Source organism: Gallinula chloropus (assembly GCF_964237585.1).
Source record: "Gallinula chloropus genome assembly, chromosome: 1".
Taxonomy (NCBI): domain Eukaryota; kingdom Metazoa; phylum Chordata; class Aves; order Gruiformes; family Rallidae; genus Gallinula; species Gallinula chloropus.
The window spans coordinates 143,852,617-143,876,533 of record NC_140085.1 but is presented as its reverse complement, the minus strand read 5'-3'; the positions used below and the strand labels follow the sequence as shown (position 1 = coordinate 143,876,533).

At 43.1% G+C, this 23,917-nt stretch overlaps 1 protein-coding gene and 1 long non-coding RNA gene across 2 annotated transcripts in view; one reads left to right on the top strand and one right to left on the bottom strand.

The window, feature by feature from the left end:
• Window positions 1-23,156, top strand: part of AFF3 (ALF transcription elongation factor 3) — a gene marked incomplete at both ends in the record, with an annotated part of 332,199 nt that extends 309,043 nt beyond the window's left edge. Inside the window, 7 exons of the mRNA XM_084279299.1 lie at window positions 6,800-6,863; window positions 9,524-9,660; window positions 13,585-13,656; window positions 16,058-16,151; window positions 20,706-20,755; window positions 20,884-21,098; window positions 23,035-23,156. Of these exons, the coding sequence (XP_084135425.1) occupies window positions 6,800-6,863; window positions 9,524-9,660; window positions 13,585-13,656; window positions 16,058-16,151; window positions 20,706-20,755; window positions 20,884-21,098; window positions 23,035-23,156 (754 nt within the window). The remainder of the gene's footprint in view (window positions 1-6,799; window positions 6,864-9,523; window positions 9,661-13,584; window positions 13,657-16,057; window positions 16,152-20,705; window positions 20,756-20,883; window positions 21,099-23,034) is intronic.
• Window positions 11,711-13,601, bottom strand: LOC311205012. The gene is made up of 3 exons (XR_014618129.1): window positions 13,557-13,601; window positions 13,334-13,428; window positions 11,711-12,793 (listed from the first exon to the last, which is right to left on the bottom strand). It is a non-coding gene; the product is annotated as an uncharacterized lncRNA (long non-coding RNA).
• Window positions 23,157-23,917: the final 761 nt, after the last annotated feature.

The window sequence follows — 23,917 nt, the reverse complement described above, 5'->3', positions numbered from 1 at the left end:
GGCTGCAAGTTGGAGCACAGGAAGTTCCGCACCATCATGCGGAAGAACTTTTTCACAGTGAGGGTGACAGAGCCCTGGGACAGGCTGCCCAGGGAGGTGGTGGAGTCTCCTTCTCTGGAGATATTCAAGACCCATCTGGACGCCTATCTGAGTGATATGTCCTAGGGAGCTGCTTTGGCAGGGGGGTTGGACCCGATAATCTCTCGAGGTCCCTTCCAACCCCTACAGTTCTGTGACTCTGAATCTATTGGCACATCTTCAAAACTGGGCAAGGGTTAAGCCTGGCTATGCCAGTTTCTTCTGATTTTCCTTAGCTCTGGTCAAATTTTGAAGTTGCTTATTTGGTTGTTCTGCTCCCTTCCAGCACACCCACCATTTTAGGGTCTAGATTGCTAAAGTTGTGAAACTGGTCTTATGTTTAAAATTATGATTTAAGCTGCTTTTATTGCATGCAATTGTTGTACACTGAGGAAGCACTAGTTTGTTTTTTTATAACACTTCAGCAGCATTATCTCTGAAGGGTATTAAAATATGCACTTGGCTACATTTATGATGTTTAATTGAACTTTTATTAGTTTTTTTAATGTATTCTCATAAAACACCATACCACAGTAAGAAATAATGTAAAGTGGTAGATTATGTAAATTAAGCAAAAAATGCTATAGTTTAGTATTTAGTTCGTATAAAATATAAAAATTAGATGAAAAATGGAGGCTTGAATGCAGTTATAATTAAAATTGTATATTGGAGTCTAAGCTAGACCATAGTCTGTAAATACCAGCGGTTGCGCCGAGTTCCGAGGAGATTATGTTGCAGTAGATGCTGATAAATTACTGTACGAAGTCAGGCTTTTATTGATTCACTTTGTTTGATTCTCTTCCCCTTTTTTTACTGCATGAGTTTACATTTTTGCAATTATCTGCTAAACTGGAGTAAATTAAATTTAGAGAAGGCAGCGAAAGACAGAGGTGGCAGAGATGCGCTGTAATGGCACGGACCTAAACAGGATGAGAGGAGCATATACACACACACACACACACAGAGGCATTTCACCTGGGTAATGGTAACATCACTCTTAGGAGCTCAACAGCCCAGAAATTCTGAAAGGCTGCTTCTGGAAGGGGAGTAATTACGATGCCCACAGCCATCTCACCTCATGCTGGGATCCCGCGTGACATACCAAGCAATGGAAATGCTGCCTTTCCTGCTGGTTTTCGACAAGCTCCCAGAGCAAGCAGTGGCAAGGCAAAGGCAAGGGAAATGCTGGACAGTAGCAGATTGTTTGATAAATTTCATCCTGGATTCAGCCACAGCCATGCTACTGAGGCTGCCCTTGTCAAAGTCATAAATGGTTTGAATGCCGCTGCTGAAAAGGAAGCCTGGCCTTGTTTGTACTATCAGATCTAGCCATGGGGGGGTTATTCTGTAAAAGGCTGGATTCTGTTGCACTGCCTAGGTGACTGGCTAGTGTTGACTGAGAATGCGTTGAACTGGTTCCAGCCGTACTTGATTGCTTTCCCCAATCAACATAGTAGGGTAAATTCTCCTCGAGAGCAGCCAGTTTCACATAATGACACTTGATCCCAGGGAGAATTCACCAGCAGCCTGACTTACTTGGCACTGATGTTTTACACTTTTTCTCTTGCTTTTCACAGAGATATATGAGATGCATTAGAGCAGTGTATTAGAACTCCTTGGTTTTGTTGAGGAGGACTATATTTCTAAAAGTACCAACAATCAGATATTCAGAAACAAAAGACTTTCTTGTGCTGTCAAGATTATTAACAGAGATAAAACACTTGATCGTACCTGTTAATTTGAACTCAGGCTTCTTTTTTAATTTTATTTTTAAAAATAAAGGCCTGATTTTTTTTTTTTTGTAAATCTAGAGTGACAATGCTGACACCAATAAATAGATACAATTGTATACACCTTAAGAATCTGGCTCAATTGTCCAACAACCAGAGGTGACTGAACAATTCATGACCAGTAACCTCTTTAGCCTAACAAAGAGATTCTGCTGCTATTTCTACTACTCACATCCACTCCAGTTCAACCAGTAACCTGGTACCACTTTAATCCTGTAGAATTCTTCCCTATTCTCTGGCTCTTCAGGCTGTAGCGAGGCTGTGATCTGCAGAGGGATTGCAAACCAAAGACCTGAAAAGGAGATTAGCTGTAGATCTTTCTGAATCCCATCGGTGAGAAAGCAGATTTGGATCTCTTCAGTAACATATAGTTACACGTTGCCTCTCAACAGAAACGTATAATGGTATCTGTAGTTAGCATGCAGTGAGGTTGCCTGCAGATTACCCAGTCAGATTAGCACAGATTTCTCTGAAAAGACACAGTTACAGAGGAAATTCCAGTGAACCTTAAAGTTTGTAATAGATAAGGATTCTCAGTCAGTATAAAATCAGAATATGATTAACAATCTTCTGTGAACTTCATAGATGCGAAATGTGGAGTGTGCAAACGAACAATCCTGAGTAATTAATTTATGCATCCTCTTTCTCATTTGTCTTCACATGTACATGAGCTGAAGTAACCTGTTTCCTTCAAGAAGCCTATAGAAGAAGGATTTTTTTTCTGTTTGGGTTTTTTGGTTTTTAACTTTTTAATATAATAATTTAAACTAGTATACTGGATTTAAAAGGACAAATGGTGTTCACTTGCAGTGGGAACCTAAAGAAAACTAAATTCAAAACCTTTCTTTCTCATTAAAAAAACATCAGAAAATAATTAAATCCATGTACATTCTTATTGTGTCACTAATATTCTATAAGAATTATATTCAATGTACATAAGCTGACATTAAATCTGTAGGACATTTCAGCTTTCCATTTTCACCTCTCATGCACATTAGGAATCTGAATAGAAAGTTTATGAACATGTAGTGATAAATTGAAGAATAGCATTTCATAGGAGGCATAAAGAGATCAGAATTCAACTTGACATGTTTATTAACACTATTGAACAAGCACTGTTTAAGAAACAGAAGAAAACATACCCTATCCCCTTTTTTTTCCCAATGAACCTGGATTTCTGTTAGGTATCCCCTGATTTATAAATGAACCCTGTATTTTTCCTATGGAAATACCTAAACATTCACATTGACATTATATACCTTTTGCCTTAAAACAGCCCCTTAATAGTTTCTTTTTTTTATATTAGGCATCCCAAAAACCAACAGGACTAAGCACAAGCTGGTGACTTCAGTTTCTGCACGTTGTGTTATGGTTACCCACCCCATGGCAGGGCCCTCAAAGCAAGCCGCTTGGCTCAGTACTGTGCATGCCTCTTGCTAATACCCTCATTGCTAATCATCACTGAGGAGAATAAATCCTGCTAGTTGAAAACCATTTTACAATTAACTTACAAATAAGTAGACCGTAATTACATTGTGTTATCTCACTTTGTTTTTACAGCCTCTTACCGTGCATCAAAGCAGCAAATCAGACATATAGTGCCGGATGATATATGGTCAGGGATGTTGCAAAGGACATGGTTTAATGACCTGAGTTTAAGAGGATCATGTAAAGGTTCATCACTTTGATCATTTCAGAGACATGAGACCAATGTTTTCTTGATTTTCTCTGCTCTACTTTGCTTTTTGACACTTAATAGTAAACCATCTTACCTAGGTCAGCACACAAGATGAAGACAGACAGCACTGACTTAAATTTTTTAAGAATTCTTTCAATGGTCTTCAATGAAAACATACTTATTTTTCTGTATCAAACTACCACCGTTTCAGTGTCTAATATTTCATAATTGACTGTTGTGGTTTAGCCCCAGCCAGCAGCCAAGCTCCATGCAGTCGCTCACTCACCCCTCCCCCTTCAAGGGGATGGAGACAAAAATGAAAAAAACCCTTGTGGGCTGAGATAGAGGCAGTTTAATAGGATAACAAAGGAAGAGAATAATAATAGCAGTAATAATAATAAGAAAAACAGGTAACAACAACAAAGCAACAACATAATAATTAATAGTGATATACAAATGAAATTGCTCAACTCAAGCAGAAAAACAACCCTATGCCCATTTTGCCTCCTTGTAGCCTCCCCAGTTCCTTAGGGAGCATGACATTTTATGTTAGGGAATATCCCTCTGGCCAGCCTGGGCCAGCTGTCTTGGCTGTGCTCTCCCAGCTCTTTGCACACCTGGCAGGGCGTGAGAAGCTGGAAAGTCCTTGACTGAGTGTAGACACAGCAACTACCCAGCAACAACTAAAATCATCAGTGTGTTATGAATGTTATTCTCATCCTAAATCCAAATGACAGCACTATAACAGTTACTAGAAAGAAAGTTAACTCTATCTTAGCCGAAACCAGGACATTGACCAAGATCAAATCCAGATGGTTTGTATTATTAAGGTAGTGTTAGCATCTTGCCAAGCACAGGAAGTATTTGCAGCTGCAGTAGGTTATGAGATACTGGGACACAAACCTGTCTTTAGTGCCCTTTCTGACCTCCTGGCTAGAGTTAGCTGGGGGGGAAATTCCACTCTGAGGAGAATAGTATTTTAAAGAAAGCTGGAGCAAAGGAACTGTTTTTCTTCATATCACCACCCTTTTTAGGGCAGAGGTCAATCAAAATTAGCCAGACTCTTAATGTTATTTCCTTGTAGTGATATTTGGGCTTCCTTCTCTTAAAAAAAGGTTGACCACGATGTAATAAAATGACCTTGAAATGGTGTGCATTTAAGTAGAAGATAACAGACTAAGTAAATGCACTGGAATGCTCTCAAGGAAGTATACATGGCTGTTGTCTTCTGCCAAGAGTCTCCCCCTTGCTCCCACTGATCTCTGCTATGGATCTGAACATGTTCTTACTGCTATCAGCATTAATTTTTTGCTCATCCATCCCACTGGCTTCAGTTTCTCGAACTGTACCTTCCCTGACTGACACAAAACACTGTTTAAAACAAGTGTGCGGAGAAGTCTGTTTCTAAAAACTTAGTTAGGATCATGTGATGGTTTGCACTGGGATAGAGTTAATTTTCGTCACAGTAGCTCTTACAGGGCTGTATTTTGGGTCTGTGACCAAAGCATTGTTGATAACACAGAGATGTTTTAGCTATTGCTGAGCTTGCACAGCCTTTTCTGTTTCCCTCACCACCCCACCAGTGAGTAGTCTGGGGGCATACAAGAAGTTGGGAGGGAAACACAACTGGGACAACTGATCCCAACTGACCAAAGGGATATCCCACACCATGTGACACTGTGCTCAGCAATAATGGCTGGAGGAAGAAGGAGAAAGAGGGGACATTCAGAGTGATGGCATTTGTCTTTCCTAGTCACTGCTGAGCATGACAAAGCCCTCCTTTCCTGAAGATGGCTGAACGCCTGCCTGCCCCTGGGAAGCAGAGGATGAATCCCTTGTTCTGCTTCATACCTATTGCTCTATTTTTATCTCAAGCCACAAGTTTTCTCACTTTTACCATTTTGATTCTCTCTCCCATCCCACTGGGGGGAAGTGAGCAAGTGGCTGCATGGGGCTCAGCTGCCTACCAGGGTTAACCTATGACGGATTGCTGAGTAGCAGTAGTACCGTATCATTTACAACACCAGGGACTTAAAACCATGAATGGTAGGAACATCAGAATTCATACTCAGGCTACTCAGGACTATTTCATTTTCATTAGATAAGGGAAAAGGGATGATACTCTAACCAATACTAAGAAAACTATTTTGCAAGGCAAAACTTCCTTCTCTGAGACAGACGAGGATATGGCAGTAACCACAATGTAAGCTGAGAAGAACAAGGACATACTTTAGCTGAGTAGAGAAAGAAAAAGGCCTCTTCCCATGTACATGAGACTAGAAGAGTCTGCAGGTTCAGGAAATGTGTAGACTTTTTACAACAGGCTTGAACTGAAAGTGCAAGGTTACAGCCTGAAATGACATGGCAAATGGCCACTCTCCAGTGGCTGAGAAAGGTGCAATAGGAAAAGCTTGTGGGAGGAGATGAAGACATTTACTTCAGCCATGAAGAGCTGAGTTGGTGACCAGACATTTCCAGGGAGACATAAATTTGTGTTTTCAGTTTGAATTGAAGTGACTTAAGTCTGGATCAGAAACAGCACTTGAATTTGTGCCCTGCAGTTGTCAGGTTGGGTAGGTTAAGGAAGGGTTGGGGTCTCTCAGATCTGTTTGAGGAGAAATCAATGGAGAAATTGGAAAGAGCAGGGCCAGTGGAGTTGCAGCAGGCAGCCCAGCACTGAGTCAGAGAGGAACTCCAGGCAGCAAAAGTAAACAGCACTCTCAGCGTACTTACAGATAAGAGGGAGAAGGGAGGTGAGATGGGAGTCGTGGAAGCAAACAAATCCAGTGTGTGTTTTCAAAGTGGAGAGATTAAACACACACTTGTTTTGAGAGGAGGGAGAAGCCAAGGCAAGTGGCAGTGTACAGAGAGGAGTAGAAAAAGAGGTAAGCAAGCACAAGAGAGGGGGGGAAAGATGGAATAACTTGTTCTGCTTTACACTTGCATCCGTTTTGCAGATCAAAACAGCACTAATTTGGGAAGCAGTTTATATAATCCATAAAAACACATTTTATTAGCTTTTTTTTTTTTTTTGCTTTGAATCACTGACTTCTAAAGAATGAGAACAGCCATAAATGCTATTGTCTCCACAGGCAGCAATTTGGAAATAGAAGATGCATGGTTACATGATAAGTGTAGTTGCTTTATAAAAAAAAAAATGTTTGCAAATCAGGTTTAAAATAAGGGAAAAATAACTTGAAAATATTCTGCACTTCAGATAATAATAAAGTGTCTTCTTATTTTCCCCTGGTAGGCCGCGCAATGCCGATTACTTTATGCAGGAAGCTAAACGGAAGAAGCATAAAGCAGATGCAATGGTGAGAACATTTTCTTTCCAGTTATGTTGCTCCAAATTATTTCTGTAATGCAGTTTCTTCATCAGTGCAGTATTGCTAGGGTAATTATAAAATCTATTATAAGGATGGCTAGGCTTGTTAAATTAAGAAATGTTTATATAATCAAATGTTCATAGCCCAATAAACTATGACTTAACAAATAATGACTTACTGAGATAAAGGCCTGGATAAATAAAACTTTCCATTTATTCCTTTGCTTTAATTAGTAACTATAGTAATGGAGGCTGTGTAAGGGATCCACATACCTATCTTCTCAGTTTAACTAGCTGACTAAGTCCTATAATTTGGTACCCTCAAATTTGGTCTGGCAGCTGATTTGTACGTCTTTTAAAGAGCTTTGACTCTTCGATGCCAGAAGAATCCTGGTTTCATGTCAGACGTTTCCTAACATAATCAGAAGCACACAATGAGTCTCTGTAAGGCCTTGTACACAATGGATTCTTGAAATAAACAGAACCATGGTCCTGGCTTTGACCTGTCTAAAAATGTAGCCTGTAATACCCTCCTGGAAAAGGGGAATCTGAGATTATATGTAGCACTAAAAAGATGCTTGTCCTTCCAAACAAATGGATGCAGCAATGCTCAGTGCTCCAGGAGAACTCCACACAGCCATCTCTCAGCTTTCCCCGAAGGCAGGTTTCTCCATCCCTATGAATAAGCCAGCTCAGTCTTAAAAAACATGAGGGGTCTCCAGGATGGCAGATGCAATATATGGGTTGGGACCCTGCATTAATGTTGCTGTCTCGCAGGTGGGAGTAGTTGCAGTCCTGCCTCACTCTGTCAGACAGGCACTTTGTTGTCACAGCAGCAGGAAAGAAAAAGGTAGCTCAGAGCTTCTGTTTCTTCACCTCTTTTTCTCAGCTGTACAGCAAGTAAAAAGGCTGTAGGAGCAGGCCTTAATTTCGGACACTAACACTGAGTTTTACCCTCTACCTGAGCTTGTGAGTGCAAATTTCCTTGGTTTATTTGGTCCCATGTTACTTTAAAGTGAATCTTAAATCAGAAGATATTGTGGAAAAGTACAAATGGTGAGTTGTAGTGTGTTGCTTTAAACAGAATGGAAAAAAACCCCACTTAATATGCAAGGGAAACTCTTAGCCTGAAGAGAAATATTTTTATGGTAGACTTCCAGAAATAGGAGGTGCAAGCATTATTCTCTGCTCTGCCACAAGTTTCCTGCATGAAAGTCGCTTAAGCACAGTTTAACTAGCCTCCCATCAGTGTTACATGATTGAAACATCCTTCACACTACACTCACTTCCGTACACAGTAGACTAGGACCTTACTTACACCTTGAGAATTGCCCTTTATGGGTACTTCCTCCCCCTCCTTGACTGTGTAGGAATCCTGGAGGAGTTCCCATACTGTCAGAGTGCCTCCAGGCACTTCGAATCACCTTGCTGGGCTCGATACCTCCTACTTTGGCATTGCAATACCTAGTATGGGCACTTAGAGAGAACAGTCTGAAAATTACTCTAAGTCTCTCTGCTCCTTAGTCCCCCATCTGTGAAATTGGGATAATAGCACTTCCACTCGCAGAAGAGCGCTGGGGAGAGAAATATAATAAAAAGTTTGTGAAGTTCTCTGGTATGATCGCAAGGGGACTCATATAAGAACCTAAAATAGATTGAAGCCAGTGTGCCATTCCAAAGTTACTATTTAAAATCTTTATCCCTTGGAAAAGAATAAGGTCCATTAACCTTTCACTGTGTGCATCAGATTTCAACCAAATGCATCCAGTCCATTAATGGGCTTTATGTACCGCAGGAGTTCTGTCTGAAGGAAAAAGAAGTCAGGACAGGGAGGTATTAGTATGATTCATCTCTATCCACATCAAAAAAGAAATTCTGAGAGCACATAAGAAATATGTAAGTGTACATATGTGAACATTATGTGCACATTTGCATGTACTCTGGAGGACATATACGTATGTATATCTGTATAAGGACACAAATACACACACAGAGAGTCAAAGGAGTATTGAAAAAAGGAGAAGAAATGGGGCAAGGAAGAGCAGGAGAAGCAGAGGGAGCAGAGCAATCCCTGAAAGGGAAGGAGGATATAGAAAGCAAATTGCTGACAAGAGGAGAGTATGGTCAAACAGTGATGAAAACAGTAGGGATAAAGAAGATGTGAGAACAGAGATGATCCTTTGAATAAGAGGGTTAGTAGACAAACTATTATTTCTGATTCCCTTAGTTCACAATAATCATTGCCTTTCTTTGATGGGTGATGAAAAACTACATTTGCAAATATATGTGAAGCCCTTTTTAGTGAAAGCTGGAACAAAAGGCCTGATAAGAGTATAGAATGTTCAGCATCAGAACAGCTTTGGCAAAGGTCTGTAGAGAATGTCCTAGGCAGAGTCAATCCTTCTTTGGACACAAGACTGTTGACCAAATAACACTTTGTAGCCTTTTTCAGCTCTACGCTCTGTATCTTATGATTTTCACGGATGTGCAGGGTTTGACGTGCTTTAGCTTTCTGGTAGGAGAATTTGTGAATCTGAAGATATACCAATTTGTGTCAACTTTACAATTGATGTTAAGAAAAATACCATCAAATGTAACCGTATCTTGATGATTACACTATTTCTCTGTGTCCTTATTTTTTCCCTCTAGGTGGAAAAGTTTGGAAAGGCACTGAATTATGCAGAAGCAGCACTATCGTTTATTGAGTGTGGAAATGCAATGGAACAAGGCCCAATGGAATCTAAATCCCCTTATACAATGTATTCAGAAACAGTTGAACTCATCAGGTAGGAAGGGAAGAGATGACTTCAGGGGTTACTCTGTTCAAACATGCTCATCTAATAATTCCCTAGATACAGTAAAAGGGGATAAGGGAGGTCCTCCCAAGTGCCTGGTCAGCCATATGGAACATATGTGTATTATCTGTGCTTTCTATGGAAATGAAATCAGGAAACTATGAACAAAAAGGAAACAAACAAAAAACAACAACAACATTAAAAAACAAAGCTTTTCATATAACTTGTAAATTACTTCCAGAGTTTCATGGTGTAAGTCACGTGCTACTCAAAAGGAAAAAAGTCATAATATGTAACACCAAACAATTGTCATGGAGTGGTAGTTTGCAAAGTGTTACAGTGTATTTCAGACGGAAGTTTAATGTTACCTGCAAGAAGATGTGAGCGGTGATACTAAATGGACACTGAGGTCCATTTGGTGTGTATTCTCCTACTGTAGCCTATGGAGTCCCAGAAACAGTCCAGCTACCACTGCGTTGAGTCACTTTCATGGCTCTCCAAACAGGACAGTCACAAATTCAGTCCCACCCTCAGGCCCAATGAAGAAGGTTAGTTTCTTATGTCTTTTCATCCTTTATAGTTGCTACTTATACTTAACCCTATCCACAGTGTTCGTAGAGAACACAAAGGTCAAAATCATCCCAGCAGTTGAGTGACTCTGCCAGAGAGCAAGCTCAGCCACACTAGCAGGGCAAAGCTGCACTGGCAGTGACCATGGGATCATTCCTCAGGACAGTCAATCACACAGCTCTTGTCAGGATTAAGTTGATATAAAGTAAAACATTTTAATTTTCAATCATGAGATTCAACAAAAGCAAGTGTAGAGTCTTGCACCTGGGAAGGAATAACCGCTTGTATCAGTACAGGCTGGAGGATGACCTGCTGGAGAAGAGCTCTGTGGAGAAGGACCTGGGGGGTCCTGGTTGATGACAGGTTGTCCATGAGCCAGCAGTGTGCCCTGGGGGCTAAGAGAGCCAATGGGATCCTGGGGTGCATCAGGAGGAGTGTGGCCAGCAGGTCAAAGCAGGTGATCCTCCCCCTCTACTCTGCCCTGGTCAGGCCCCACCTGGAGTATTGTGTCCAGTTCTGGGTTCCCTGGTATAAAAAAGACAGGGATCTCCTGGGAAGAGTCCAGAGGAGGGCTACAAAGATGATTAAGGGCCTGGAGCATCTCCACTGTGAGGAAAGGCTGAGTGAGCTGGGACTGTTCAGCCTAGAGAAAAGAAGACTTAGGGGGGACCTTATTAATGTTTTTATATATCTTAAGTATGGGATGCAGGGGGAAATGGCCAGTCCCTTCTCAGTGGTCTGTGGGGACAGGACAAGGGGCAATGGCTGCAAGTTGGAGCACAGGAAGTTCCGCACCAACATGCGGAAGAACTTTTTCACAGTGAGGGTGACAGAGCCCTGGCACAGGCTGCCCAGGGGTGTGTGGAGTCTCCTTCTCTGGAGATATTCAAAACCCGTCTGGATGCCGACCTGTGCAATATGAGCTGGGGAGCTGCTTTGGCAGGGGGGTCGGACCCAATGAGCTCTCGAGGTCCTTTCCAACCCCTACAGTTCTGTGATTCTGTGATTCTACACTCATAATGGAGCGAAGCTTCTGAAACAATTGCATTCTTTTGGACGTAGTGCTGATGCAAAGATTTTTTTGCATGTTAACAATTCCATTGGCATTTTATTCCACTTAGGGCTGTCTTGTTGTGCATTTCAGTGGTCTGAGGCCAATTTTCTAACTGGAAGGTTATTAAACAAAATCAAATACTTTTTTCAGTACGAGAATAGTACATTCCATGTGTGGTGGATTGACCCTGACTGGAGGCCAGATGCTGACCAAAGTCGCTCTAACACTCCCCTCCTTATCTGGACAGAGCAGAGAAGATACGAGAGGCTCACAAGTCAAGACAAGGACAGGGAGAGATCATTCCGCAATTAACATCATGTGCAAACCAGACTCATCACAGAATAAAATGCATGTAATTTATTACCCAATCAAAACAGAGTAAGATGAGAAATAAAAACAGATATTAAAACACCTTCCTCCACTCCACCCTTCTTCCTGGGGTCAACTTTATTCCCTAATTCTCTCCCTCCTCCCCCCCTGAGTGGCACAGGGGGATGGGTATTAGAGGTTTTGGTCAGTTCATCATGAGTTGTCTCTGCCACTCCTTCCTCCTCAGAGCAAGACTCCTCACACTCTTCTCCTGCTCCAGTGTGGGATCCCACAGTCCTCCATGAACTTCTCCAACATGACTGTTCCACAGGGGCTTCAGTTCTTCATAAACTGTCCCAGTATGGCTTCCGTAGGTGCACCCCTTCAGGAACAGACTGCTCTAGCATGGTTCCCCACAGGGTCACAAGTTTCCCCAACAAGCCTGCTCTGGTGTGAGCTACTCTCTACATGGGCTGCAGGTTCTGCCAGGAGTTTGCTCCAGCATGGGCTTCCCACCAAGTCACAGTGTCCTTCAGGTGTCTCCACCTGCTCCATGATGGGGTCTTCCATGGGCTACAGGGGAATCTCTATTCCCCATCATCTTCCACGGGCTGCAGGGGGACAACCTGCTCCACCATGGACTTCTCCAAGGGCTGCAGGAGAATCTTTCCGTCTGGCACCTGGAGCACCTCCTCCCCCACTCCTTCTTCACTGATCATGGTGTCTGCAGATTTTGTCGTATCTTCTTGCTCCCTTCTCTGGCTGCAAAAAGTGGTCACTTGGGGTTTTTTTTCCTTCTTAAATATGCTATCACAGAGGCACTGTGACTGTTGCTGACGGGCTAAGCCTTGGTCATTGTTGGGTCCAGCCTTGAGCCTGGCTGGTGTTTACTCTGTCAGACCTAGAGGAAGCTTCTCACAGAAGCCACCCTCTGCAGCTCCCCCATCACTACCAAAACCTTGCCACTCAAACTGAAAACAGCATGTCTGCAATTCTTCCCTTCTTTTTTCTTTTTTTTTTCCCCAAAAGGCAGAAAGCTCTTTCTTTGTCTGCCCTGTTTTTTCCTCATGGTAGTAAGTAGGTGGTCCTAACTCTGGAGGTGAATTTTGATTGCAGATCTGCAGCTGTCAGTAATGCATGTAGCCGTGGTTGTGTTGCAGCGTGACATGCTGTTGATCTCGCTTGCAGCAGCTTGGAAAAATAAGTGGTTTATTAGGTATGCCTGTTGAAACAAAACATTCCTACTGCATCTCCACACAGGTATCAGGATTAAAGTTTGAAAGCAAAGATAAGAAAAACCACAAGCAGTTAATTATGGGGAACAGGTATTTTTCTGGAAGTGAGCCCAGAACTGCTGTGTGTTGTCCTAACCTTGTCCATTGTTCAGCTATTCAGCTGGAAGCTGAGATTTCCAGAAACTAATTTGTGATTGCATAGCACATACACTCTTGAAACAGCAGTGCTACCTCTGTGGATGTTTAATATTTATAGAATCCGAATGTAATGTCATATGAGCAAAAATAGCTCTGAGCCACATGTTCCCCCTCCGCTCTGCTCTGCTCAGAAGAGCAAATCTGGGTAGACACGCTGAGGACTGGCAGGGTGAGGGCAGCACCAGCTTCAGGGCAGGCTGTCGTCTGCCTTCAAACGTTGTGAAAACCTTCTTGCATGAACTCTGTGTAACTGGGTCTCTCCACAGCAGAGGAGGTTATTTTGGTAGGACAGCAATACCTTGCCAGCTAGGCTCCCCTCCGGACTGATGGATGTTCAGCAGAGTTATTGCTGCTTGAAGAGCACAGGGAGGCCACGTTACTGGCAAACCAGCTCTGAAATGCAACCAAAAAACATAGGCATGGTTGGAAACTCCAGCAAAGGTGTGTGAGGGGTCAGAGCAAATGACACCAGCCAGCTCAGCTCTGCGATCAGCAATATAAAGCCCTCTCAGTTAACTCACATCGGTTTTCTTTTCCCTTTTCTTCAAGGTATGCAGTGAGACTAAAAACCCACTCAGGCCCCAACGCCACACCGGAAGACAAGCAGCTGGCAGCATTATGGTTAGTAGATCAAGATTTCCTCAAAAGGCTTCTTTTCTGCAGTGAGCCAGTTCTTGAAAATCAGATGATGGACCCAGCCAGATAAGATTACGTTGTCTGTTGAAATTAAGAGAGTACTTTCTGCTCCAGGAAGGTCCAGCCCTTGTATCACTGTACCGGGTCTGCATTCTGCCTCTGTAAATAAGCAATTCATACTTATTGACTGTGACAGGTCAGCTATGGTACGTCAGTGTAATTAATTTTTAAATGCCTGATGGTTTGTTGTTTTTATGAGTGATGTACTTTTGTACCAATAGCTCAGTAATTTCTTTTGTGGATGACATTTCAGGCTCAATAATCATAAATTATATTTACATTATATGAAGAGAGATACAGTGATGGTGATAGTTAAGCCTCGGATTACCTTCTAAATTGAGATTTCTAGATATATATGCACGCACCTTGGATTCTATAGGAGGTTGCTGATTGCTAGTAAAAACCTAAAGTGTTATTAAAATCAAATTTTAATTTAATATCTATGTAGTTAATACATAAAATACCTATTACATGGTTACTGATTCTCAGTAAGTGGACATTTACAATCAGCAAGTGTGTTTTTAACATCTATTAACCATCTGTTAAAAATCGAAATTAACTGCATCTTTAGCCTCCATAAATAAGGAGTCCTAATTAAGCATTTGTATTAAAAAAGAAGAACAAAATATTCAGAAATGCAGTTATATGGGTTTTTTTTCAAATGCCCTTTCTTTGCCACTGGCTTGCTGTGCCACCAGGAGGAGCACAGGATGCATTCATGGCAATGTGCTTGAAAAAAACACTTAGGTGGGAAAACGACTAAAGAACAGTTTCAAATCAAATCAAATCAAATCAAATCAAGCCCCATTACAAAGGGTCCCTCAGAACTGCCGGAGCGCTTCGCTGTGTGCGGAACCGCATCCAAAAATCCACGGAGCCGCCGCATCTGTTCCAGCAGAAAGGTCAGAGCGAGGGAAAGCAGACGGTGCCTTCTCCGGGCGATGAATTGCGATCCTAACTCACCGTCTGCCAGCCAGCAGATGAGCTGACACCATTTGCATATGCGCTGTACCTGTGAAGGTGACAGAGTGAGAGTTATGGTGGCTTCGAGGCCACCGCATCCCCTGGCTGCTCCCACCCGCCCGCCGGGCTGGCTGCCAGGCAGCCGGCTCAGCCCGCTCCGCTTCTCCTAAGGAGACACTGTCCTCCAGCGGCCAAAGGCAGGAATTCACTGCCGCCTTTCAGGAGGCTGGAGTCAAACGCGTGGAGAAACTCCGGTTGGGATTGTTTTTCTGCAAGAGTAATTTGCTAATTTGAGCGGGTTGCTGAGGGCTGGGCAGCTCCTGGGTGTGGAGAGATGGGAGCACTCTGGGCTTCCAAACTCAAGCTTCCTTCCCGTGCTTCAGGTTGGCTCCAAGACTAACTACTGCTTTTAAAAATAAAGGCTCTGCAAAAGCAAACCCATCAGAGTTGGGCTCAAAAGCTGTGCTGATGGGGGGCAATCCCACATTTACCAATCAAAAAGCTTTCTAGACAGGGGTGGTGGTGATTCCTGATTTGGAACATAGACCGGTGCACCTAAAGCCAATAGTGAAGAAAAGGGTTTGTGTGTCCTGAATGCTGATCACCAGTTACTGTGATGTCTAATTATAGTTAATAGCTATTACTCTCATTTAATTATGTTGCATTAAAGGTGTGCAGTGCTCTGTAGACTAACGAGGAGCATGAGGGCAGACAGTTCCAGTATAGCAATGTCGATTTTTTCAGCCCATGGCTGGTTTCCTCTGCAGAACAAGTCAGGCAGGTAGCCTAGGAACAGCCTCCAGGCTCCAATCCCACCTCTGTTCCGCTTTCCCACAAAGGAGCTTGGCCAGTGAAATCTGGGCATGTCCAAGGTTTCCCTGGAAGAGACCCAGGAGGACTCTTGTTCATTATACAGGCTCCAGCCTGGTGTAATGCAGTCCCAGGAGATAAGATATCCCAAAAGGCTGCCTTTGCTTTTACAACAAAAAATCATTTTTAAAAACCCCAAACAAACCTATGTTGGGTTCCAGGCCTGAGATGACCTTTTCATAGGAGAGGCCTTTGGACAAAAGTACAGACTTCAACTCAGAGTCAAGACCTGGGAACCCCCAACCCTGCAAACCCTTTGAAGTGGGGTTTATTTAGTACCTGCCTGGTAGCATTTGTCAGTGTGACCTGTTCTAGCTGTAAGAACTAGTCTTGCTCCTGAATCCACTGCAAGTACTGTAAACAAATGGTGATAATAACAGCAAGCAAGGTGCCATCAGTCTTCTGCTTCATGCTAGTTTGAGAATATAAGATACTTAATTGGGATTACTGTTCAAGAGTCACGCTTTACTTTCTGCTCTCCCTGTTGTTCCAGCTACCGCTGCCTGGCTCTTCTGTACTGGAGGATGTTTCGACTCAAGAGAGACCATGCGGTCAAGTACTCGAAAGCGCTTATTGAGTATTTCAAGGTACATTATTATATGTTTTATAATCAGTGTGTCATTACAGGAAACACAACAGTAGCTGTGCTGGGATTATTCCCCTATGAAGTCAGTGGGAGTTTCACCACAGACTCCCATGATAACACCTGATCTTTAGTCAGTTCTGTTTTGTCAAAGGCCCCTCCTTGCAAAGTACACATCACATCCCTTCATGAAGGAACAGAAACTTATTGTACCAACAGGTATTTTCAGACTATTCTTGGTCAATTGACCAGTGCTATCCAGGTCTGTTGTGAATAGCTTTTGCACATTCCAAACTGAAAAGGTTCAATGCCAGGCTAGATGGGGCTTTGGGCAACCTGGTCTAGTGGAGGATGTCCTGCCCATGGCAGGGGGTTGGAACTGGATGGCCCCTTCCAACCCGAACCAGTCTGTGATTCTATGATTTTTCTCCAAGAATCCCTTCCAAGATTACCCTTCCCACTATACTACACTGGGAATTGAAGACTTTGATCCATATCAGCCTTCAGCTGCGGGGCTTCCACTTGGAAGCATGGCTAGGCGGGACAGTGCAGTGGGGCCTGTTCTTACCCAAAGAACTGGCAAACAGCCCATGCTGACTTCAGTAGGAGCTGTGTGAAAGCATTTGAGGGCAACCACCTGCCATATCACAGAATCACAAGGTTGGAAAAGACCTTTAAGATCATCAAGTCCAATTGTTCCCGTCCTATGCCAAAGGACACCATGTAATAAAGTCCCAGGGTAAGATATCCCAAAAGGCTGCCTTTGCACTTACAGCAAGAAATAGTAATAGAAAAAGATGTACTTGACACAGCACTGGTGGCTTCCCCTTCCTGCTTTGCTTTGCCTGCTACTCTTCCTGTTTCCACTGTCTGCCAAATACAAGCCCTGGTTATTGGAATAAGAAAAGAAGTCATAGAATCACAGAATGGCATGGGTTGGAAGGGACCCCAAGGATCACAGAGCTCCAACCCCCCTGCCACAGGCAGGGACACCAACCTCAGGCCTGGATCTACACAAGGTTGCCCAGGGCCCCGTCCAGCCTGGCCTTGAACACCCCAGGGACGGGGAATCCACTACCTCTCTGGGCAGCCTGTTCCAGCACCTCACCACTCTTTCTGTAAAAAACTTCCCCCTAATATCTAATCTAAACCTTCCTTCCTCTAGTTTTGATCCATTCCCCCTTGTCCTGCCATTGTCATGGTATTTTAGTACATTTTATTTGACAGGCAACCTTTATCTGGAAAGAATTTCAGGAACAAAACCTTTCAGGTAGAGCCCACCCAGCAGTCAGTCTATTGGGCATTTGATCTACAAACACAAAATTAGCCTTCATCCTTCTAATTTAAAAAACATAAAATATGAACACACGAGTGCTTTTAGACAAACTGGTTTGGGGGACCTGAACAGCCATTTGTCTTTGAACACAGGGCTCATCTGTTGAGTTGGGTTTAGGGTTTTCTTTGCAGAGGGAGGTGCCTTGAAATGAAAAACATCCATCCTTTGACATTTTTTAATAAAAAAATTCAAATACAAGCATGAATGCTCATGACCAGATTCTGAACACATGAAGACACTGAAGGAAATTGACAGATCCGTTATTGTCAAACAGAAACGGAAGCCACTGTAATTGCTTCTAAAAATTTAGCAATATATAATTCAGCACGTTATGTTTCTCTAACAATGACTTGATTTCAGGGGAAAGAAATATGTGCCTATTACAGCACTTTATTTTTCTTTACCAGTTCAGACAATACCTGCATTAAGAACAGGATGGTCAGGCTCTCAACCATGTAAAATGTCTCCTACTAGCAGACAGAAACTGTTTCTCAGCAAACATAAAATGGACTTAGACTCTGCTCTAGCCAAGATGAGCCTGGGTTTTCACAGGGCTCCTGCTGATATAATGATAGCGTGGCTTCGCATTAGGAAATATTCTCACCTTTGAAAGTAAAAATGGGGAAAGAAAATCCATTTGCTATAATTTTCAGTGGAAAACAAGCCAATTCTCCACTCATTTCGTATTTGGTATCTAAAAGCTTTCAAAACCAAGTGACGTGAAATGCTGACTGCATTAAGAACTTCTACATATATTATCAATCAAAGGAAGATTTTAAACCTTGTCACACACATTTGCAGGGAAAATTAGACACAGATTTCTTTTTGAAAAGGAAAAAATATTATTATTTAGATCTCCTTTTAAGTATTTTATTTCCATTATACAAAAAAAAAAAATAGCACAGCAGAGAATTAGAGAGAAGCCACAGAAACTCAGAGGGCAAATACATTTGAGAGCCTAAAGAAAACAGGAGAATGGATAGCAGTAAGTGGAATAAGAGATGGTCCCTTACAACATTATGCTCTTCAGAATCCTCACCCCCCACCTTCCTGGGACAGAACTGAGAGGAAGCTGGATTAATATACCTGAAACATGGGGAAAAAAGGTGTGGGCAGTTGTGTAGCAAGGCAGAGGCTGGTTACATTTACAGCAGAAATATCTTTGACTCCACTTGGATTCTCATATTTTCCCAACTGTAAGCAAGTAACATGTAATCAGTTTCCATTAGACTAGAAAGATGAAGGCCTGTAGCTCTGAGACAGATAAGAAAAGTAAAGGAAAAAAAGAAGAAACTGTTCTGTAAGAGCAAATGCCTGGGTTGCTTGTATTTAGGGTGGTAAATGAGAACTTTTCTGTCTTTTTCCTTTCCTTTTTCCTGAGAAAAAAAATAAAAATTGAAGAACCCCCTGTGGGAGACCCCAAAGCTCATTTCATACCACTTACCTGGGACGCAGGAGGCCCAGGCTAAAAAAAATGCAGGAAGAATGTCAGGGCACACACAGCACTGGGGGATCGCTCCTAAAACACAGCCAGTGTTGGTGTGTGCATAAAAGATCTGGGAGCACAAGGGCCAGTTCACAGGACACATCAAAACTGAGAAAACAAACTGTTTGAAGAGAGGCTCAGGAGATGTGCCCAGCTTACTGCAGAGCATGTTAAGAGAGGATGTGATCCTGTATGGAAACTGAGCTGATAATACCAGGCAACGTGCAGTTTTGCTGGTGCTGGGCCAACAAAATCCAAAAGCTACCTCTGAAGTTAGGAAAATTCAATCTTGAAACCCTGAAATAGAATCTGTTTTTCTATTTGTGAGACCTGCTAACATCAGAACAGGACACTGAAGAACCAGGAGGATAAACAATGCCTTAGGATTTCCATATGACTATCTATCCTTTAAAAAAAATAAAAATTAAGAAGTAATTTATCTTCTAGTAAAGGTTCCACATTTGGTGGAAAAGGGAAATTGCAGACTGAGTGTCTGGGATTACTAGTGGCCCTGAAATCTGTGAAGTCCTGAGGCCCTTTGTTTATCATTTTTCCTTCCTAAGCCACGAGAGACCAAGAGCTTTTGTACTAATGCTTGTAGCTCCTGCAGCTTGCAACACCTGCAGCTGTGCATTTAAACAATAGTCATAAACAGATGTCGAGCTGCAGGACTTCTCTTGGTCTATCCTGGTTGTCAAGAAGGGAGGGTTGTTCTCCAGTACACAATTATCTGCAGGTGTCAGGGGCAGGTAGGAGCAGATCACTTTCCTCTGAAGAACCAGAGATTGACCACGGCTGAATATAAAAGGATGGACTGGAAAAGTTTTGTTTCTTAGTCTTCTGGATTTTACATCCTTCTTTCTCACAGGCCTGGATTAAATCAGTCGCTGCACCTGGGAGAGGGGTTGAACAGACAGGAACCTGACAATAAATTCCCAACAGCTCTCACAGACTGAGTACTAGAGTCATGTTAGCTATTCAGTTTCCATTATAGTGAACACCCGAATTTCTCCAGCTGTGCAAATGTAGTGCTTGTACAAGATGTTCTCTCCTCAAGCAATGGAATTCTTTAGCCTAAGGACTGTGTAGCAGTGAGTGTCTTAATGATTGCAGGTATACAAGAGATCACACACATTCTGGGGGCTTCTGGGGAACCCTTCAGCTAGAAATACCACTACCCTGCAAGGGCAGTCTCTCTGGCTCCATGAATGCTGCTGCTTTCAGACCAAGGGAAACAGCTCTAAGAGGAGGAATCATGAGAGAGCTTCTTGAGCCTGGTGGTTAACACACCCACCTGAGCGGAGGGAGCCTCAGATTCACATCCCTGTAGTCAGCCACACAGGGAAACAACATCTGTCTTTGGGGACAGGAGAGCGGAAAGAAATTCTTCTGGGTTTCTCCATCACAAGACATTCCAGCTAAACCTCACAAAGAGTCCTGGTGGCACTTCTGTCTGACCTCACAGCATTTTTGTGAAATGTTTCAGTTTAACTAATGTGTTTTCATAGTAAGCCCCATCCCAGGGTGTTTAATAGACTGTGATTTGAGTAAGTGCTGCAGCACAGCTTTTTCACAACAGAAAACTAGGCTGAGCAGGTTTCTTGCATCATGAGACTTGAATACTTCTGTTTGCCTAATTTTTTTCTTTACATTTCTTCACTTTTATACTGTTTAATATTCTACACTTCATGTCTTATATAAATTTCATGCACTGTGAATTATTTTTTCCTTCACAGAATTCATCAAAAGCTGCCCAGAACCCATCTCCTTGGGGTGCCAGTGGAAAGTAAGTTGCACAGAAGCTTACATCAGATTGTCAGGGACAAACTCTTTCCTTACCTGCAGTATGTTCTAACGCTCTCATGCTTTTAATCCTAATGCCTATTAAGTAAGTGTATCAACATCTGTTTCCAGGAGCACAGGAACTCCATCACCCATGTCCCCTAGCCCTTCTCCAGTCAGCTCTGTAGGATCCCAGGGGAGCACGGGCGCCCCTTCTCCCTCTCCTATCATCAGCATCCCGCAGCGCATTCACCAGATGGCTGCCAACCATGTCAGCATCACCAACAGCATCCTGCACAGCTATGACTACTGGGAGATGGCTGACAACCTGGCCAAGGAAAACAGAGGTGAGTCAAGGCAATGGACTTTTCTAGAGACAGTCACATGATTTTGATCAGGAAAGTAACTATTTTAATTGCAATGCAAAGTAGAACTGCACAAGTGATTTTTTTTTCTTCAGTCTGCTCCAAATCTGTTCCAAAATGGCCTAAAAAAGCAGTTTAGGTAGCTGTCTCTCTCAGAAACATTTTTTCTTTTATTTGGTTTGTCAGGGCTGGTGACAGACAGGTCAGAGACATAGAATCACAGAAGCATAGGCAGGTTTGGGCTGGAAGGCATCTCCAAGCCCATCTCATTCTACCCTCCTGACATGGGCAGGGACACTCTCCACCAGACCAGGCTGCCCAAAAGCCCATCCAGCCTGGCCTTGAACACTGCCAGGGAGGGGGCAGCCACAACTTCTCTGTGAGAAGCTCTCACCACCCTCACAGGGAAGGTTTTCTTCTTGATGTCTGCTCTAAATCTCCCCTCCTTCAGTTTAAAGCCATTACCCCTCATCCTGTAGCTGCAGTCCCTGATAAACAGCCCCTCTCCAGTTTCCTATTAGTTCCCCTTAGGTACTGGAAGGCTCCTGTAAGGTGTGCCCAGAGCCTTCTCTTCTCCAAGCAGAACAAGGCCAGCTCTCTCAGACTATCTTTGTAGGAGAGGTGCTCCAACCTTCTGATCATCTTCATGGCCCTCCTCTGGACTTGCTCCAATAAATACCTATGGGTAGCCTTCACCGCCATCTGTGTCATTCTGGAGGGAAACATTTTGGGGAGGCAAGGCAGCCTCCTGCTCCCTGAAGTTGTGGAGCTGGATGGGGTGCGTTTAGCCAAACCACATCCGAAAGCAGGAGCACACTTCCTTTCTACAGAAGGAATGAAAAGCCCCTTGCCCTCCCTGCATCCAAGCAGACACAGATGGGAACGAGCTGCCTCACTCCATCTTCAAAGCAAACTTCTCTCAGCTGAACTGGTTTCCATGAGCAAGTGCCTGAGCATCTGACTTGATGATAAAGTATTCCTTCATCCTCAGGCCAATTTATGTATTTAAGGCAGGGGCATGGTCAGGATTCAAATCAAAATGAGGATGCCTAACTGTAGGTGTATACCTCTGAGTTGGCGGGGAGGGAGGGGCTGATCTCCTACTGCACTTGATGGAGCTTTTTTCGGTACAAACAGCAGAGTTCAGTTCATCCTGAAGGAGAGACAGGGGTACAATTCAGTTGCCTAGCCATAGCTGCCAAATGGCATTCATAGAACCATAATGGTCAGGGTTGGAAGGGACCCCAAGGATCATAGTGTTCCAACCCCCCTGCCACAGGCAGGGCCACCAACCTCCAGGCCTGGATCTACACGAGGTATGCTGGCCAACACTGCCACCCCAGAAGCCTCCAGTACATCCTGTGTTAGATCTGCTAGTCTAGGCTACATGTATCAACTGCCTGAGAGCATCTCAAATAGGCACTGCATGCCTCTAAGCAGGCAACTGAATTAAGTCCCTAGTGGCTACTTAGCCAAATTATTCTTTAGGCTGGGCTGACCTCGCTGTACAGGCCTCTATTTCTCTGTCAAGGTAGCTTAATATCTAGTTTATGTATAGATGGAGACTGGTGCATAGACTTTCTGATTTAGTTGTTCTTAATCTCAGAATAAATCTTGCCCAGCATCTGTTTGCTTTATCAAGACTCGATGGAAATTAATGAAAAGCAAAGCCAAAGAACTCACTGTTTTGTTCTTGAAGAAGAAAATTGTTGTGCACCAGCCTGTAACATGATGAACCACAGGGCTTTAAAATTAATCTCACCAGCACTAAACTTTCATTCCCATGAAATGTTCAGCTTGACTCAATTTGCAAGAGAATAAAATCTATTAAAGGGTGACAAGTAGCAAATACAGCTTCACTCTTCTGACACCAAATCTTTCTCTCTCTTTCCCCCCCTTCCCCCCCCACCCCCCATAGATTTTTTTAACGACTTGGATGCGCTGATGGGACCCATCACCTTGCACAGCAGTATGGAGCATTTAGTTCAGTACACTCAACAAGGACTTCACTGGGTGCGGAACAGCGCTCACTTGTCGTAATGACTGTGTGCCACTCACACGGACACTGTACCTTTCATGGATAATTCAGTTATTCTGGACACTGTGCTACAGAAGTAGTCAACCACAGCATTGATCCAAACAAAGGTGAATATCTCTTCAATATTGAGCAAAATTTTGCCTGAGTGTAGACATGTGTGTGTGTGTGCATACGTACAATATACAGCGATGTCTCTTCGGAACGAGTCGTTCTGTACCGCTCTCCAAACATTTCCATACACTACAAGTACTTAGAAAAAGACCCAATTGGGATGAACAAAACATACCCTTTCTATTGTTGTGCTGAGCGACTCGGCAACTAAAATCTCGTGGGTTGATTGAACCAAGTGCAATAAGCACAGATCCCTCTTCAGGAAAGCCCTCAAGAGATTCTTCGCTTTAAGCTTATCCTGAAATCCCACCGACCTCAGCAGAGCTAAAGCAGGTGGGTGAGGGCTTTCCTGAACTGGAGTGAACAGGGGCAAATCACAGACATGGAGAACTTTCACTGCGAGCATGGACATGTCAGAGAAGTTTCAATATTAAGGTGCCATCTCGCTGTTACTTCCCCACCGGGGCACACAGAGGAGTTGTGTGGTCCTCATTAGGTTGGAGAAAGACAGCATTCCTTCATGTGCAATAAGTTTCAACAAATTGCATGCATTTCTTTATCTCATGTCTTTTTAAATAACCTTATCTCTTGTTCAGCTCCTCACCAACAGTATAACCTACGGTATCGAGCCAAAAGCCTGAGAACAGATATG